Genomic DNA, 19,744 nt, shown 5'->3' on the forward strand with positions numbered 1-19,744 from the left:
GAGGGGGAACAGCAGGGGAGGGGCTGGGAGCTAGCCTCCCGGGCCAAGCGCTCAGGTGCCGGGCAGGAGGGTCCCACGGGCCGTAGTTTGCCCACCTCTGATCTAGATCCATCCTCTTTGGAACCTTCTTTCAGGTAGTTGAAAACAACTATCAAATCCCCCCTCATTCTTCTTTTCTGCAGACTAAATAATCCCAGTTCCCTCAGCCTCTCCTCAAAAGTCATGTGCTCCAGCCCCCTAGTCATTTTTGTTGCCCTCCACTGGACGCTTTCCAGTTTTTCCACATCCTTCTTGTAGTGTGGGGCCAAAACTGGACACACTACTCCAGATGAAGCCTCACCAATGCCGAATAGAGGGGAATGATCATCTCCTTTGATCTGCTGGCAATGCTCCTACTTATACAAAATGCCGTTAGCCTTCTTGGTGTACTTCAACTTTTTTTTGCAGTTAGTTTTTCAGTTTTTAGCTAGTTGCTCTTCAAATTGTTTCTTGGCCTGCCTTATTATTATACTTTACACTTCACTGGCCAGAGTTTATGCTCCTTTCTCTTTTTCGCACTAGGGTTTGATTTCTAATTTTTAAAGGATGCCTTTTTGCCTGTGATTCTTTTAGTCTGCTATTTAGCCATGGTGGCATATATTTTATCCTCTTACTGTTTTTAAATTTGGGGTATACATTTAGTTTGAACCTCTATTATGGTGTTTTTATATAGTCTCCGTGCAATTTGCAAGTATTTCACCCTTGTTACAGTTTCTTTTAATTTCTTTTTAATTAACTTTCTCATTTTTGTGTATTCCCCTTTTCAAAGTTAAATGCTACTGTCATGGGTTTGTTCGGCATTATTCCCCTTACCAGGATATTAAATTTAATTACATTATGGTCTCTATTACTGAGCAGTTCAATACCTCTTGGACCAGATCCTGTGCTCCACTTAAGACTAAATCAAGAATTGCCTCTCCCCTGCTGGGTTTCAAGACAAGCTGCTCCAAGGAGCAGTCATTTATGGTGTCTTGAAATTTTATCTCTGCATCCTTTCCTGAGATGATGTATGCGCAGTCAATATGAGGTTAGTTGAAATCTCACATTATTATTGCGTTTTCTGTCTTTGTGCCCTCTCTCCTCTCCCTGAGCATTTCAGTCACCATCAACATCCTGGTCAGGATTCCTACTGCTATATTCTTCTTGTTCAAGCATGGAATTTCTATCCATAGAGATTCTCTGGTGTAAATGTAATAGTATGCCAAGGTAAGGTTGAATTCCATCCTAGCCACTGCCCTTTATTGCACCATTTCGCTACGACTCAGCAGGCTTCATAGGATTTTCATTGCAAGTCCTTCAAGTTGGTGGCCCCACCAGACGTTCATTTCAAAGAAGCGTGCCACCTTCTGTCTGAGAGCCCCTTTAATTTGGGGCTTGTCTTTGCAAGAAACTTTTACCAGTTATGCCAATATAAATCTCTGTGTGAACGTTCTTATTTCAGTGTAATAGTGTCTTATTATTTTTTTTTTTTTTATAAACCGAAAAAGGCACTTTCTTATACTGGAATGAGTGTGTTCACACAGGGAATTTTATTGGCATAGCTATGTCAGTTTGAATTCACATCTTGGCTTATGCATGTAAATTTCCTGTGAGGATTTTAAATTTTAACCTTTAATTTAGTCTTAATCTCAATAACTACTCTAAAATATTTTAATTTTTTATTTTTCACTCACTCTTGTGACACACTGACATCTGACAGTTTTCTTCCACCTGTTGAGAGGAAGAGAATGATAGAATCAGAAATTACAGAAGAAAGAGACCCATTAGGACAGCTAATTTATCCAGCTGCTTGCAAAATGTTTTCCCTATTATTGTCCCTTATCTAAGATTTCTAAAACTCAGAGTAGAGAGAAGATTTATTCTTTTTTCATTGTTTATTTTGTGTATTTGATTATTATTTTTGCTTAGTCAGTTCTTTGAGCAGATACAGCCGTGTATTCCACTTCGGTATGCTCATGCCAAGTGCACCAGAGCCAGAGAATTTTCCCTATTATATTGTATGTATAGTTGGGGTTATTTTTTCCAATATGCATTACTTTACATTTATCCACATTAAATTTCATTTGCCATTTTGTTGCCCAATCACTTAGTTTTGTGAGATTTTTTTTTTTTTAAGTTCTTCACAGTCTGCTTTGGTCTTGACTATCTTGAGCAGTTTTGTATCATCTGCAAACTTTGCCACCTCACTGTTTCCCTCTTTCTCCAGATTATTTATGAATAAGGTGAATAAGATTGGTCCTAGGACTGACTCTTGGGGACCACCACTAGTTACCCCTCTCCATTCTGAAAACTGACCATTTATTCCTACCCTTTGTTCCCTATCTTTTAACCAGTTCTCAGTCCATGAAAGGATCTTCCCTCTTATCTCATGACAACTTAATTTACGTAAGAGCCTTCGGTGAGGGACCTTGTCAGAGGTTTTCTGGAAATCTAAGTACACTATGTCCACTGGATCTTCCTTGTTCACATGTTTGTTGACCCCCTCAAAGAATTCTAATAGATTAGTAAGACATGATCTTCCATGATCTTCTATGTGTCTGACAATTTTATTCTTTACTATTGTTTCAACTAATTTGCCCGGTACTGACGTTAGACTTACCGGTCTGCAGTTGCCAGGATCACCTCTAGAGCCCTTCTTAAATATTGGCGTTACATTATCTATCTTCCAGTCATCGGGTACAGTAGCTGATTTAAAGGACAGGTTACAAACCATAGTTAATAGTTCCACAATTTCACCTTTGAGTTCTTTCAGAACTCTTGGGTGAATGCCATCTGGTCCCAGTGACTTGTTACTGTTAAGATTCTCAATTCCAAAACCACCTCTAGTGACACTTCAATCTGTGACAATTCTTACCTACAAAAGACAGCTCAGGTTTGGGAATCTCCCTAACTTCCTCAGCTGTGAAGACTGAAGCAAAGAATTCATTTAGTTTCTCTGCGATGACTTTATCGTCTTTAAGTGCTCCTTTTGTATCTCAATTGTCCAGGGGCCCCACTGGTTGTTTAGCAGGCCTCCTGCGTCTGATGTACTTAAAAAACATTTTATTGAGTTTTTGGCTAGCTGTTCTTCAAACTCCTTTTTGGCTTCTCTTATTACATTTTTACATTTTAATTTGGCAGTGTTTATGCTCCTTTCTATTTACTCCCTAGGATTTGACTTCCACTTTTTAAAGGACTCCTTTTTGCCCTCTCACTGCTTCTTTTACTTTGTTTAGCCATGGTGGCACTTTTTTGGTTCTCCTGCTATGTTTTTTAATTTGGGGTATACGTTTAAGTTGAGTCTCTATTATGGTGTCTTTGAAAAGTGTCCATGCAGTTTGCAGGGATTTCGTGCTAGTCACTGTACCTTTTAATTTCTGTTCAACTAACCTTCTCATTTTTGCATAGTTCCCCTTTCTGAAATTAAATGTCCCAGTGTTGGGCTGTTGAGGTGTTCTTCCCACCACAGGAATGTTAAATGTTGTTATATTATGGTCACTATTTCCAAACGGTCCTGTTATAGTTACCTCTTGGACCAGATCCTGTGCTCCACTCAGGAGTAGATCGAGAGTTGCCTCTCCCCTTGTGGGTTCCTGTACCAGCTGCTCCAAGAAGCAGTCATTTAAAGTAATGTTCTCTGCATTTTGTCCTGAGGTGACATGTCCCCAGTCAATATGGGGATAATTGAAATCTCCCACTATTATTGAGTCCTTTATTTTGATAGCCTCTCTAATCTCCCTTAGCATTTCATCATCACTTATGCTGTCCTGGTCAGGTGGTTGATAATAGATCCCTACTGTTATATTCTTACTAAAGCATGGAATTATTATCCATAGAGATTCTATGGAGCATGTGGATTCATTTAAGATTTTTGTTTCATTTGATTCTACGTTTTCTTTTGTACCCTGGAATGATTGTGTCCCATTGATTGTCCCCACCCCACCAGGTTTCTGTAATGCCTATTATTTCAATTTCAGAGTAGCAGCCGTGTTAGTCTGTATTCACAAAAAGAAAAGGAGTACTTGTGGCACCTTAGAGACTAACAAATTTATTAGAGCATAAGCTTTCGTGAGCTACAGCTCACTTCATCGGATGCATATCGAAAGCTTATGCTCTAATAAATTTGTTAGTCTCTAAGGTGCCACAAGTACTCCTTTTCTTTTTATTATTTCAATATCCTCCTTTAACACGAGGCACTGTAGCTCACCCATCTTATTATTTAGACTTCTAGCATTTGTGTACAGTCACTTTAAAAACTTGTCACTGTTTGTTCGTTTATTTTATTTTATATGCTGGAGGCAAAGTGCGGTTTGGGGTGGAGGCCGACAGCTTGTGACCCCCCCATGTAATAACCTCGTGACCCCCCTCAATGGTCTCGACCCCCAGTTTGAGAATCCCTGTGCTACAGTCTTGCTAACATCTCTCCTCCATTGAGGAAAAGCAGCTCTACCAGGGCTCAGTCCATTTAATCAACCTTTGTGAGCAATATCATAGTACGGGGTGGGCAAACTTTTTGGCCTGAAGGCCACATTGGGGTTCCAAAACTGTATGGAAGGCCGGGTAGGGAAGGCTGTGCCACCCCAAACCCTAACCCTATCAGTCCCTTCCCACTTCCCGCCCCCTGACTGCCCCCTAAGAACTTCTAACCCATCCAACCCCCCCCCCCGCTCCTTGTCCCCTGACCACCCCTTCTTGGGACCTCCTGCCCTTAACTGTCCCCCCCCCAGGACCCTACCCCTTATCCAAACCCCCCCCCCACTCCCTGACTGCCCCAACTCCTGACCCCACCCCTGTCCAACCCCCCCTCTAAAGCCCTTTTCAGAATGTGGGTCTGCGAACATGAACGGAGGACTCAGGAGGAGTCAGGACTCAAGGGCAGCCTCACAGCCGGAGAGAAGCAGCGGTTTCCCCTTCAAAGCATTGTTTCTCTCCGGCCGGCTGCGCAGCCGCCCGGTGCTCCTCCAGAGTCCTCCACCCACGTTTCCCACGCTCCCGCCACCTGCACAGCCTGCCTGCTCCCCTGAGGTTGCAGGTGAGCCTCCCTTCCTGCTCTCCCCTGCCCCCTTAGTGCAGCCCCCTCCCACGCTGACGGCACTGCACGCTGAGGCTGCGGGAGAGCGAGGACAGCGGGAGAGGGGCCAGGGACTAGCGTCCCCGGCCGGGAGCTCAATGGCCAGGCAGGACGGTCCCGTGGGCCGGATGTGGCCCGCAGGCTGTAGTTCGCCCACCTCTGTCCTAGTAGCTGATACCTGCACAGCAGCAACATGTTCATTTATACATACCTTCTCCAGTCACTGTGCCATCACTCAAGCCTCTTGTGATGATGCCAGCTTTGGCAAGTATTACAATCTCTGTTCAGGTGATCCAAAGTCCCTCCACTTTAAGGGAACTGTTGATGAGTCACCTGCAGTGAAATGTATATGTGGACAATCACTGGAAGGAGAAAAAAGCATTTAATTACCTGTACAGTAGCTGTTCTTTGAGGTGCTTTGTGCACAGATGCAATCCATGACCCTCCTATATTCCTCACTACTTTGGATGTTACCTCTGTGACATAACAGAGGAGTCAGCAGCCGCACCCCTTTTATGCCCTCACCTGAGAGCACAAAGAGAGCAGTGGTGCAGGTGCTGTCTAGTGGTGCTACTGGCAAAAAGTCTCCAGCTGAAGTGGACTGAATGCACGTACATTTTTAGTGGACTGTATATGTGCACAACACCTCTCGAAGAACAACCTTTACTGTACGGGTAAGTAAACTCTCTTTCTTGTTACTCCCGTGAATGAGTTTCACAATTTTAGGCCAGCTCCTGAGAGGGCTCATTTGTGCACCTCCTAGTTTCTTGTGGTTGATAGTTCCATTTTTCATTGGTTCTTTGTTGTGATGGGCAGTTGTGATCACAGAGGCGAGGCAGTCCCTTGGGATTTAGGCATTGTCTACATAGGCAACTTACAGTGGTTTAGCTAAAATCAGTGTCTCGTTAATTTAGTGGAAACCCATGTGTGGACACTTAAGATTTGTTTACAGTTGACTCAATAGCATAACGGAGGTAAATGTGTAGGTTTCAGTAATTTACCACATTAAGCTAAATTGATTTAAACTAGTTTTTAAGTGTGTCCATACAGGGCTTTGTACGTGTTTAACCAAATCAGTGACAAAACTGATTGTAACTAAACAGTGCAAGTTGTATGTGTAGACCGGGGTGGCCAACCTAAGCCTGAAAAGGAGCTAGAATTTACCAATGTACATTGCCAAAGAGTCGCAGTAATATGTCAGCAGCCCCCCATTAGCTCCCCCCTCGCCCGCTTTCAGCGCCTCCCACCCACCAGCAGCCCCGCCAATCAGCGCCTCCCTCCCTGCACCTCCCAATCAGCTGTTTTGTGGTGTGCAGGAGGAGCAAGGGCACGTCAGGCTCAGGGGAGGAGGTGGGAAGGGGTGGAGTGGGGGCAGGGCATGTGGCAGAGCCAGGGGTTGAGCAGTGAGCACCTCCCAGCACATTGGAAAGTTGACTCCTGTAGCTTCAGCCCCAGAGTCGTTGCCTATACAAAGAGCCGCATATTAACTTCTGAAGAGCCGCATGTGGCTCCGGAGCCACAGTTTGGCCACCCCAGTGTAGACCAAACTTTAGGTTGCTTTAGGTGCTTCTATGGACAGTTTTGAAGATGAGAACAGAAGCCTTTAACTCGACTCTGTATCCCATAGGGAGCTAGTGCATCACTGAGGGTTTGTCTAGACGTAGAGTTAGGGCATGGAAAACTGGGGTGTAAATCTACAGTGCACTGGTGTGCCACACATTTGCTGGTCATGTGGACCCTGCTACTGCACACCATGGAACTTTGTGCAGCAGCAAGGTCCACATGGCCAGTGAACGCATGGCACACCACTGTGCTATAGATTTACATCCCAGCTTGCCCACTGTCCATTTAGACAAGCCATGAGGTGTTGTTGTGTTCTGAGTGGGCTGTTTCATTTTGAACCAGTTAGTGTTTTATGGTTGGCATCTGCGTTTCCATGTATAATGCAATAATCAAACCCAGAGGTTGCTAATGTGTGTATCACAGTGCCCCGGTCCAACAGAAGAGGGCAGTGCACTAGCTCCCTACTGGATACAGAGTCGTGTTGGAAGAGTGGGACTGTTTTATATCTTGCTCTTGTCTCATTAGTCAGCCAGCAGATTGTAGGTGTTACTGATAATTAACAATGGTGCATACAAATAATATTCTTACCTGCCATTCTGAGCAACCACCACCTGACACAGCTGCTGCAGATAAGGCACTCCCTTGCCAGCTATAGTGAAGCCAACCTGCTTTCACAGCATAATTGCGGATTCAGATTGGGAGAATAAGGCATAACCCAAACAATTTTTAGAAGTTCAAGTCCTATGCAGTGTGTTGGAGCTAAGTTATTTGAGGCTGTCTCTGCGGTGAGCCAATGTGTCTGTCTAGGTACATATAAGAGAGCCTGTCATCCTAAGTGTCTGAGTGCCTTTCAAGATAAGTATAGTACATGGCAAGCATGGGCTTTATTTTAATGCTTTCTGGCTAGTTGTGAGATTGTCCGGGGAGCATAAGGTTCCTCGAAGACACTAATAATTGAAACAGTATGTCTCTAAACCACTGAGGGTTTGAATTGTCTTAGAGCTAATTGCTTATGCTTCCAAAGACTCGGGGCGGGGGGGGGGGGCTGTTTTTAGTTTTAATAAGTTAGTTCCCTCTTTCCTGTGACTATCTGAACCCTGCATGAAGAGGGTTGGCATATGGCTTGTGCTGGAGAATTGGCAGTGGTTGCTTTTCGAAGGGTATGTCTTCACTGCAATTGGGAGACCCAGTTGAAGCACACATAGTCATACACAAGTTTGCTTTGATCAAGATCAAACGATCTTGCTAACGATAGCAGGGCAGCATGGGCTAGTGGCGCAAGTACAATCCTGCCTAGGGTCCTAGGTACATATTCAGGTGGCTAGCCCATGCCATCATATGGCTACCTTGTTATTTTTATTAAGCTAACTCAATCAAAACCTGCTGGTGTTATTCCTACACAGGCTGTACCAATTGCAGTGTAGACATATCCAAAGGGTGGAGTCACCCATCTCTGAGCAAGGTTAAATGACATGGTGTAAGATTGTAAGCTCCTTGGGGTAGGGAGTTCCTCTTTTTGTTGTGCAAGGTGCCTAGCACAGTGAGACCCTGGTCCATGATTGGGGTCTCTAGTCACTACCACAATACAAATAAGTAATAACATGGTGGTAAAAAAACTGCTGGCTTGTCTGCATTAGGGCTTCCAGTGGCGGATCTGTAGTGTTTGGGAAACTTTAGGGGGTGGGGAAGCCAATGTAGACTCTGCCTAGTAGACTCTGGGAACAACAATTGTTTCTGTACTGGTTACTTGTGACCAAAGCCGGGGTTCTCAACCTTTTTCTTTCAGTATGTGTGGTTAAAGAGGCTGGGAGGTTTGAGATTGAAACACAAGTACTTCTTTGGGGTATTGTGTTCTCATAAACAATAAACAATTCGAGTCAGCCCCGTATTAACAAACACAATCCCTGCCTTCACCTGGCAGGAAACCACCTTGTTTAAAAAAAAATGTTATAATGAAGCAAAGAAGCTTTGTGCCGTACCCTGAAGCTCACCATACTTTTTTTTTATGGCATGGAGTGTCAGGAGAACTGGTTCCTTAGGCTCTAGTGGATCTGGAGGGCACCCAACCACTCTTTGCTCCTGTGCTGTTATGCAGGGGATGGAGTGAGGCAGAGGGAAGTCTTACATAACTGGGTCCCAGATCATTTAAAGTTCAACGATCATAACTCCCCTCTTGGACTGCACTTGGAAGTGAATTAGTAGATGTTCTGAGCTCACAGCACCCCATCTCGCTGCACGGGCTACAGCACTGGCACTCGCTTCCTGCACTGGCTACGACTTTTGGATGCTTTGCAGATGTAGCCTTAAAAGGAGCAGATTGTCATAATCCAGTCTGAAGATAACATAGTCATAGATGATTATGAGATCTTCATTCAAGAGGAACAGTTCAGGGCAACCTGGTCAGATTTAGATGAGAATGGAATTACTAGCTGTTGCTACTTTAAGATCCAGGAGCACCCATGAGCCAGCATGATCCTGAAGCTGAATCATGTTGGCAGACTGAGCATATACCCATAGTAATGCTGCACAGCCTCTGCTCTTTCTGTTCTGTTCTGTTCTATATAGGTTCTTATACTGCACTCTCAGGATTGTAATATCTAAGTTTCTTCCACTAGTGCGATAAGCAACGTGACTAATGTCTGGTCACCTGATGCTTTTTTTTTAATCCGTTCACCTTGTTTGAGCCAGCAAACTAGCAGAAGGCAGAGAAACAACAGCAACTGGGTTTTAACACACACAAAAAAGCTGAGTGTCTTCTTCTTCCTGGTAGTATTGCAGCTCATAAAATCTGTTTCCCCTAGTGACGCATGCTAATTGAACAGGAAGGGAGAGAGAATGGAATGTGCAAGGGCCCTTGGACATAGTTGTGAACATTTACTCTGGTCTGTCTCTGCTGGAGGGACTATAACCATTTTAAAGGTCTGGCATGGAAGTCTTATGGTCACAGTGACATGGAAGGCTGCAGCTAGATCTAATAATTATGATGGATCGATTATCTGCATTCTGTGCTAGGAGGAAAAGATGAGGCACAACTAACAGTTCAGTCTCTGTGCCATCCCTATATCTATATTCATATTGATAGGGATCCAGGGAATCTATGTAGTGGCCACAATCCCTTTTTCTCAAAAGAAAGGAGTTCCAGCCTTTGTAATAAGCCATGCAGCTGTTGCTGTTCAGGTGATTTTGAGCTAGAGTATAATAGCTGGCATTAGCCATTCTTGTCCATGTGTCCCACATCTTATCCCTAGTTTTCATTCATCTGGAGGGGAAAGATTTAGAGCAGAAGTGGTGGAACACAACTTGTTCAGCATCTCTAGTGCATCCAGTAGCAGTTCTGGTCTCAGAACTCAGCCAGAGAAGATGCTGATAGTTACCACCTTTCTCACTCGTACAGTACCCTACATGCTTAGTCAATCTGTCTCCCCTACGGCACATACATATTGAACAGGAAGGGTGAGATTGTTTGGGTCTGGTGGGGGGGGTGTCAGAGAAGTACTCTGAAAACTCCTCTGAGAGAAACTCCAGTCTGTTAGTGTTAAGGCTTCCTAGATTCACGTCTCAGCACTGGTTTGGGCGTCACTGACTCAGTGGTGGAATAAAATTGCAATATAGACTCTATTATGTCATAGGAGACTAAATATTCTGTTTTCTGTAGTCAATGTGATGTGGAGTAAGCTTTCTGCAGAGCGCCTTGTGAGCAGGAAAGAGTGCATGTCCCTATCTGAGGGAAATACCAGTGTGTGGCGGGAGCTCTTATGGATCGAGAAAGAGACAGGTTGTGTATAAGGAAGGGTGGATTGGATAGGAACTAACAGAGTAGAGGAAAATGATCGTGCAACCCACTTCCTTTGTTCAGATGAGTATAGTTTTCCAAATTTGTGTTGTCCTGCCTACTGTGTTTTGGTTTACCAGTCATCTTTCCCTTAGATCTATACAGGACTCTGGCACAGAGGTTTTTGGGACTTCACATTCACAGGTCAATATAAAGGTGATTGAACCAGAATAACTCTGCCAAACTGACAAATTTATTTGAACATAAGCTTTCGTGAGCTACAGCTCACTTCATCGGATGCATTCAATGGAAAAGAAAGTGGGGAGATGATTTATATACACAGAGAACATGAAACAATGGGTGTTACCATACACATTGTAAGGAGAGTGATCATTTAAGATGAGCTGTTACCAGCAGGAGGGGGCGAGGAAGAATACCTTTTGTAGAGATAATCAGGGTGGGTCATTTCCAGCAGTTGACAAGAACATCTGAGGAATGGTGGGGCGGGGGGAGAATAACATGCGGAAATAGTTTTACTTTGTGTAATGACCCATCCACTCCCAGTCTCTATTCAAGCCTAAGTTAATTGTATCCAGTTTGCAAATTAATTCCAATTCAGCAGTCTCTCGTTGGAGTCTGTTTTGAAGTTTTTTTGTTGAAGAATTGTAACTTTTAGGTCTGTAATCGAGTGACCAGAGAGATTGAAGTGTTCTCCGACTGGTTTTTGAATGTTCTAATTCTTGATGTCTGATTTGTGTCCATTTATTCTTTTACGTAGAGACTGTCCAGTTTGACCAATGTACATGGCAGAGGGGCATTGCTGGCACATGATGGCATATATCACATTGGTAGATGCGCAGGTGAAGGAGCCTCTGATAGTGTGGCTGATGTGATTAGGCCCTATGATGGTATCCCCTGAATAGATATGTGGACAGAGTTGGCAACGGGCTTTGTTGCAAGGATAGGTTCCTGGGTTAGTGGTTCTGTTGTGTGGTGCGTGGTTGCTGGTGAGTATTTGCTTCAGGTTGGGTGGGCTGCCTGTAAGCAAGGACTGGTCAGTCTCCCAAGATCTGTGCGAGTGATGGGTCGTCCTTCAGGATAGGTTGTAGATCCTTGATGATGCGTTGGAGAGGTTTTAGTTGGGGGCTGAAGGTGATGGCTAGTGGTGTTGTGTTCTATTCTTTTCTTTGTTGGGCCTGTCCTGTAGTAGGTGACTTCTGGGTACTCTTCTGGCTCTGTCAATCTGTTTCTTCACTTCAGCAGGTGGGTATTGTAGTTCTAAGAATGCTTGATAGAGATCTTGTAGGCGTTTTTCTCTGTCTGAGCGGTTGGAGCAAATGCGATTATATCGTAGAGCTTGGCTGTAGACAATGGATCGTGTGGTGTGATCTGGGTGAAAGCTAGAGGCATGTAGGTAGGAATAGCGGTCAGTAGGTTTCTGGTATAGGGTGGTGTTTGTGACCATCGCTTATTAGCACCGTAGCGTCCAGGAAGTGGATTTCTTGTGTGGACTGGTCCAGACTGAGGTTGATGGTGGGATGGAAATTGTTGAAATCATGGTGGAATTCCTCAAGAGCTTCTTTTCCACAGGTCCAGATGATGAAGATGTCATCAATGTAGTGCAAGTAGAGTAGGGGCATTAGGGGACGAGAGCTGAGGAAGCGCTGTTCTAAGTCAGCCATGAAAATGTTGGCATACTGTGGGGCTATGCAGGTACCCATCGCAGTGCCGCTGATTTGAAGGTATACGTTGTCCCCAAATGTGAAATAGTTATGGGTGAGGACAAAGTCACAAAGTTCAGCCACCAGGTTAGCCGTGACATTATCGGGGATACTGTTCCTGAAGGCTTGTAGTCACTCTCACAGATCTTGGGGAAACAGGCCAGTCATTGCTTACAGACAGCCTCCCATCCTGAAGCAAATACTCACCAGCAACCACACACCACACAACAGAACTACTAACCCAGGAACCTATCCTTGCAACAAAGCCCATTGCTAGCTGTGTCCACATCTGTTCAGGGGACACCATCATAGGGCCTATTCACATCAGCCACACTATCAGAGGCTCGTTCACTTGCGCATCTACCAATGTGATATATGCCATCATGTGCCAGCAATGCCCCTCTGCCATGTACATTGGTCAAACTGGACAGTCTCTATGTAAAAGAATAAATGGACACAAATCAGACGTCAAGAATTATAACATTAAAAAACCAGTCGGAGAACACTTCAGTCTCTCTGGTCACTCGATTACAGACCTAAAAGTGGCTATTCTTCAACAAAAAAAACTTCAAAACCAGACTCCAATGAGAGACTGCTGAATTGGAATTAATTTGCAAACTGGATGCAATTAATTTAGGTTTGAATAGAGACTGGGAGTGAATGGGTCATTGCACGAAGTAAAACTATTTCCCCATGTTATTCCCACCCCCCACTGTTCCTCAGACATTCTTGTCAACTCCTGGAAATGGCCCACCTTGACTGTCACTACAAAAGGTTTTCTTCCTCCTTTCTCCCCCCCCCCCCGCTGGTAATAGCTCATCTTAAGTGATCACTCTCCTTACAGTGTGTATGATAACACCCATTGTTTCATGTTCTCTGTGTATATAAATCATCTCCCCACTGTATTTTCCACCGAATGCATCCGATGAAGTGAGCTGTAGCTCACAAAAGCTTATGCTCAAATAAATTTGTTAGTCTCTAAGGTGCCACAAGTACTCCTTTTCTTTTTGCGAATACAGACTAACACGGCTACTACTCTGAAATCTGCCAAACTGTTTCTTTGTTTTTGTTTGCTCGTGGTTGTCTCAGCTGACATTTTTCCAGTAATAGGAGTTTACTGCTGTGGCAATAAAATGGTTTGGGCATTTGAACAGTTCTGGTGAAGGGAATACTCCACTTGAACAAACCCATTACGGCTACCAAGATATCTGATAAATTACAAAAGGTCCTGGAAATATTGAGCCCAGCAGCCACTCTGGAAATCTCCATCCCTGTTGATTTATAAGCAGCTAAGAGGTTAAAAGCTAAGAAGCCAGAAAGCTTGACAATGTGGGCAGAAAGATGGACTCAGGTACACTAGGAATCATGATGCCAATGATCAGATCTTCCTGGTTGATATAATCAGCTACATCTTTTGGGATTACATGCTCCCTTTACTTGATTCCTTCCTGGAGGTTCAAAGGAAGGGAGCAAGAGCCATCATTGCTCAGGGCCACAGAGTTTTTAGGTGAGCATTGCTGCAGAGCCCCATGTGCCCCTGCCTCCTCTAAAGCTTCTTATGATGCATCAGGTAGATCAGCAGGAATTCTGATGACTGACATTACTCTCTGCCAGTAATATTAGCTTAAGTCGATCAGCCTATTTGTGGCTCAGACCTGGATAGAAGATCTCCCCTTGGAGAATGACCATTTGTTTAACAGCAAAACTGGTAAGAATTTGTAGGATAGATATTATCTGCAGTCTTTGGGGTTGAATCCTCCTAGCCAGAGAAGGAGACACCCCATTTTATTTTGTTTTATTTTATTTATTTATTTTCAATTTCAGAGGCATTATCTTTCATCAGGTTCCTTTTGCCCTCTCTTGTCCAGAAGTCTAGGAGAAGAAACTGTGTAAAAGGAGACACTGTAAACAGAGATCCAGGTCTTCTGTTGCTTGTTCTTCCTGAATGACTAGCTAGATTTGGATTTGATGGGTTGCCTGTGTGCTTCCCCCCCCCCCCCCTTCCCTTCTCCATTCTGAGAGCGTTTGGACCATTTCCTTGTGGTATGGCATGAAATTACCAGAAATCTCTGTGCGTTGGCAATAAGCCAGTTCTCTTCCATGTAGTACTCCTACCGTCTATTCCACTACAGACATCCTTCGCACAAGATATTGCTCAGAGCAAAAGTGGATTCTTTATTAAGGGTGAGAGCAATAGAAGTGCCAATGCAGTGCAAAGGAAAAGTCTTTGTACTGCAAGAGAGGTGGTCTTCATCTCAGATCAGCTCATGGAAAGTAACTGCACTTTTGAATGTGAGAGAATCTGTACTAATGCAAAGAAGTAGCTTTTCTGTAGCCCAAGAGCATTCACTGAATGCCTCATAGCATACCTAAAACACCCAAGGAGTAAGTGGGTCTCTGCCAGTCCAAATCAGACAGTTTTCTTGCTAATCTCCAAGCCATAAAGGAATCCCTTGGATTCCAGTCCCGAGGTATAAACTGGAAAAAAATTACTCAGGGCGAGCCTGAATTCAATACAAGTAAAGGCTTTCCTTCCAGAAAAGAGGATTCCTCAGGTCTGGTCTGCACTACGGGGTTAGGTCGAATTTAGCTGTGTTAGGTCGATTTAAAAATGACTACTTGTGGCACCTTTTCTTTTTGCGAATACAGACTAACACTGCTGCTACTCTGAAACCTGTTTAAAAATGACTGCATCCACACAACCAACCCCATTCCGTCAACCTAAAGGGCTCTTAAAATTGACTTCTGTACTTCTCCCCAACGAGGGGACTAGCACTAAAATCAACCTTGCTGGGTCAAATTTGGGGTAGTGCAGAAGCAAATTGACGGTATTGGCCTCCAGGAGCTATCCCAGAGTGCTCCATTGTGATCGCTCTGGACAGCACTTTGAACTCCAATGCACTAGCCAGGTACACAGGAAAAGCCCCAGGAATTTTTGAATTTAATTTCTTGTTTGGTCAGTGTGGTGAACTCAGTAGCCCAGGTGACCATGCAGTCCCTCCAGAATCGTAGAGCGTAGAACGTTTCTACACTCCCCCTATCATCTCCGTCCCTGAGGTTATCACAGATTAGAAGACAAAAAAAACGCACTCATGATTACATGTTTTCTGAGCTCATGCAGTCCTCCCGCACTGATAGGGCACAGCTTAATGCATGGAGGCATTCAGTGGCAGAGGCCAGAAAAGAATTAAGTGAGCGCAAAGAGCGGAGACAGGATGCGATGCTGAGGCTAATGGGGGAGCAAACGGACATGATGAAGCATCTGTTGGGGGAGCAGACGGACATGATGATGTGTCTGTTGGAGCTGCAGGAAAGCCAACAAGAGCACAGAACCCTGCTGCATCCACTGTATAACTGTTATAACTGTATAACCTACCCTCCTCCCCATGTTCCATAGCCTCCTCACCCAGACGCCCAAGAACGCAGGAGGGAAGGCTCTGGGCACCCAGCCACTCCACTCCAGAGGATGGCCCAAGCAACAGAAGGCTGTCATTCAAACAGTTTGATTTTTAGTGTGGCTACGATAAGCAATGTGGCCTTGTCCTTCCCTCCTCCCCCACCTCACCTGGGCTACCTTGTCCGTTCTCATTTTTTTTAATTAATAAAGAAAGAATGATGGTTTCGAAACAATAGTTACTTTATTTCAAAGAGGGGAGGGTGGTTGGCTTACAGGCAATTAAAATAATCAAAGGGGGCAGGTTTGCATCAAGGAGAAACACACACAACTGTCACACCAAAGCCTGGCCAGTCATGAAACTGGTTTTCAAAGCCTCTTTGATACGCAGCACGCCTTGCTGTTCTCTTCTAATTGCCCTGGTGTCTGGCTGCTCAAAATCAGATGCCAGGCAATTTGCCTCAACCTCCCACCCCGCCATAAACATCTCCCCCTTGCTCTCACAGGTATTATGAAGCACACAGCAAGCAGCAATAACAGTGGGAATGTTGGTTGCGCTGAGATATGACCTAGTCAGCAAACAGCGCCAGCAAGCTTTTAAACGTTCAAAGGCACATTCTACCACCATTTTGCACTTGCTGAGCCTATAGTTGAACTGCTTGTACTACTGTCTACGCTTCATGAGCCATGGGAGCAAGGGGTAGGCTGGGGTAGGTGCGACCGTGCGGCGTTGCTGGCTGGGAGATCAGCCTGAGGCAGAAGCCTCCAGCTCTCAGGATATTCCAGGCAGGACTGAATCTCCATGAGACAAAGCTTAAAGAAGAGAATGACCTGGAGTCTCTGGTTCCCATTCGGTGCTCAAAGAGGAGAATAGCCATGTCTGTCCAGGCGCCCCTGATCGACCTCACCGACGTCTGCCATGAGCATCCAGGAGACGTACGATGGCTATCGATCCTACTGCACCGTGTGCCACAAAGGCAAGGAGCTGCTGCTGTGTAGCAATACAGTACCGCGTCTGCCAGCAGCACCCGGAAGACGTACAGTGACGGCGAGCAGAGCAGGCTCCATGCTTGCCGTGGTATGGCATCTGCACGGGTAACCCAGGAAAAAAGACGCGGAACGATTGATGTTGCTTTCACGGAGAGAGGGAGGGAGGGGGGCCTAACGACATGTACCCAAAACCACCCGCAACGATGTTTTTGCCCCATAAAGCATTGGGAGCTTAACCCAGAATTCCAGTGGGTAGCGGAGACTGTGGTAACTGTGGGATAGCTACGCACAGTGTACTGCTCTGTAAGTCGATGCTAGCCACGATAGTGAGGACGCACTCCGCCAATTTAATGCACTTAATGTGGACATACGCAATCAACTATAAAATCGGTTTCTAAAAATCGACTTCTATAAAATTGACCTAATTTCATAGTGTAGACATACCCTCAATGACCGCATGTCCACCCAATCTTCCCTGTCCTCCCCTTTGGCTCCAGCTCTGTCTGTGTATGCATCTGTGAAATGCAGCGGCATTGTGTAAAACTTTCTGGGGTTTGCATAAAATAAGTTAAACAGGGGGTGGTTTTCCCATCTGGTTCTTTGTAATAGTTTAGATGCATTTCGTTTAGATACTTCTGCCAGCTTCATATATGGTTATATTACCATTTTAGGGTATCTCACGCACCTTCCTCCTACAAAAAGAAAAGGAGTACTTGTGGCACCTTAGAGACTAACAAATTTATTTGAGCATAAGCTTTCGTGAGCTACAGGTCACTTCATCTGATGCATTCAGTGGAAAATACAGTGAGGAGGTTTATGTACATAGAGAACATGAAACAATGGGTGTTACCATACACATTGTAACGAGAGTGATCACTTAAGGTGAGCTATTACCATCAGGAGAGCTGGGGGGGACTTTTTGTAGTGATAATCAAGGTGGGCCATTTCCACATGTTGACAAGAACGTCTGAGGAACAGTGGGGGGCTGAGGGGAGGGAAATAAACAAGGGGAAATAGTTTAACTTTGTGTAATGACCCATCCACTCCCAGTCTCTATTCAAGCCTAAGTTAATTGTATCCAGTTTGCAAATTAATTCCAATTCAGCAGTCTATCGTTGGAGTCTGTTTTGAAGTTTTTTTGTTGAAGAATTGTAACTTTTAGGTTTGTAATCGAGTGACCAAAGAGATTGAAGTGTTCTCCGACTGGTTTTTGAATGTTCTAATTCTTCACATCTGATTTGTGTCCATTTATTCTTTTACGTAGAGACTGTCCAGTTTGACCAATGTACATGGCAGAGGGGCATTGCTGGCACATGATGGCATATATCACATCGGTAGATGCACAGGTGAAGGAGCCTCTGATAGTGTGGCTGATTTGATTAGGCTCTGTGATGGTGTCCCCTGAATAGATATGTGGACACAGCTGGCAATGGGCTTTGTTGCGAGGATAGGTTCCAGGATTAGTGGTTCTGTTTTGTGGTGGTTGCTGGTGAGTATTTGCTTCAGGTTGGGGAGCTGCCTGTAAGCAAGGACTGGCCTGTCTCCCAAGATCTGTGAGAGTGATGGGTCGTCCTTCAGGATAGGTTGTAGATCCTTGATGATGCGTTGGAGACGTTTTAATTGGGGGCTGAAGGTGATGGCTTCCTCCTACAGTAACTTTTATATTCTCGAGTTTGTTTCCTAAGCAGGGATTTACTCTGGGTTTTTACCTAGTTCAGTATTCTCCCCCTCAAAAGTCTGTGACATTTTCATCAATTCCATAGGCTTTCTTTGCAGAAATTTTGGGCAGCAGTGAATATAGAGCTTAAGCCTGGGTTTTCTCTTCACAGTACTGGGAGTTCTTTTCACTCCACACTCTGCAGAGTTGTGGGCCACATCTGCTCTCTCAGGGTGAAGTGATCATGATTCCACCTTCTTTTTCTGAAATGAACTAGTAAGGTTACAGTGTTCCTTATTGGATTAACCTATCAGAAAAAAATGTAACATCTGACTTGGCTTGGCTGTTAGGAGAGGTGCAAGATGGGATTCTGGAAGCTTGGGGTCTTCTGCATCAATGATCTCTACCCCAAGTAATCATTACAGAATTCAGGGGATGGGCTCCCATGTAAAGAGCAGCCTTGATGTGACCTAGAAATTATCTGCCCACAGGTCGGACACAATGACAGTGTATGTGACATGAATGTAAATAAAGATGTCTGGCTCCTTATTGCCCTACCACTCAGAATCGGGTTTGTTTGTATTTTGCAGAGGGGATGGGGCTAGTTTCATGAAGAGTTAACAGCTGTTAGTAATTGGATGCAAAAGGAGTGAACAGCTTGTCTATTAATCAGCACTGAGTTTAGTTTGGAGAAAGTAGCAAATTGGCTCCTTTTAGGTTGAGGCCAGGTTGTAAAGAAGGCCTTTGGGCTGCGGGTGATAGTTTAGCAACAAGCACAGGCGGTTGTGCATGCCACCTGCTGGAAAGCTGCTTACTCTCTCTCCCCGCCCTTCTGAAAGTCCCCATGGAGGAGTGGCATAGGGAAAAATATGTTCACATAACAAAGGTTAACAAAAATGCAACATACTGTTTTTTCCCTGCTAGGTTTCTCCATGTCCGTGACATGCTGGCCGAGGCTCTGCGGCTCCTCCCCACCCTTGGAGCGGCCAGTCGCTACCTTTTGGACTCCGTGATCCCTGACGGACGTCATGAGCATTGCAATCCCTCTGGGAGTCACCACACCAGATACATCCTACTCAGATATGGCTGCAGGATCCGAGTAAGTGGTGTATCCTCTGAATGTGTGTGAGTGAATGCAGAGGCAGAGGTGAGCTCCTTTTCAGACTCCAGCATGTTTGGCAAACTCAGAATGGAGGGAACAGATGAACTTGAGACAGCAATTAGAGGAAGGGGGAGCTCCTAAGGTATTGAATTCCTCCTTCCCAAGGCCAATACAAAAGATATATGCTGCCCCCTTTGAACAGGCTCCAGAGAGAACATCCTTGTGGGAAATGCTCAAGTGCCCCCTTTTCATGAGCCTTGGTTGTGGGTGCTGAAGTTCTCCACATGGTTCTGTTTTTTGGCCCTGTGGCAGGACTGTTGTTTCAGACTCTGGTGAGTAGCTGTCTGGTAAAATTTCAAACCTTTGCAGTATTTTTCTCTTCCTCTCTTAAAATCACTTTTGTATGGTGTTGCTAGTGCAGATGGCTGTAATGTTCTACCCCAAAGGAGGCTTCAT

The 19,744-nt window shown here is 44.8% G+C and overlaps 1 protein-coding gene across 14 annotated transcripts in view; it reads left to right on the forward strand.

Annotated features, from left to right (window-relative positions):
- SETD5 (SET domain containing 5) overlaps positions 1-19,744 on the forward strand; it is a 164,723-nt gene that overhangs the window by 35,111 nt on the left and 109,868 nt on the right. For all 14 annotated transcript variants that reach the window (XR_006283001.1, XR_006283002.1, XR_006283003.1 and 11 more), the window contains exon 2: positions 19,111-19,285. Coding sequence is in view for 10 of the 14 variants with exons in the window: in XM_043519862.1 (XP_043375797.1) it covers positions 19,215-19,285 (71 nt within the window). In the remaining 4 variants the exon portion in view is untranslated. The remainder of the gene's footprint in view (positions 1-19,110; positions 19,286-19,744) is intronic.

This window comes from Dermochelys coriacea, chromosome 7, assembly GCF_009764565.3.
Source record: "Dermochelys coriacea isolate rDerCor1 chromosome 7, rDerCor1.pri.v4, whole genome shotgun sequence".
In the NCBI taxonomy this organism is placed as follows: domain Eukaryota; kingdom Metazoa; phylum Chordata; order Testudines; family Dermochelyidae; genus Dermochelys; species Dermochelys coriacea.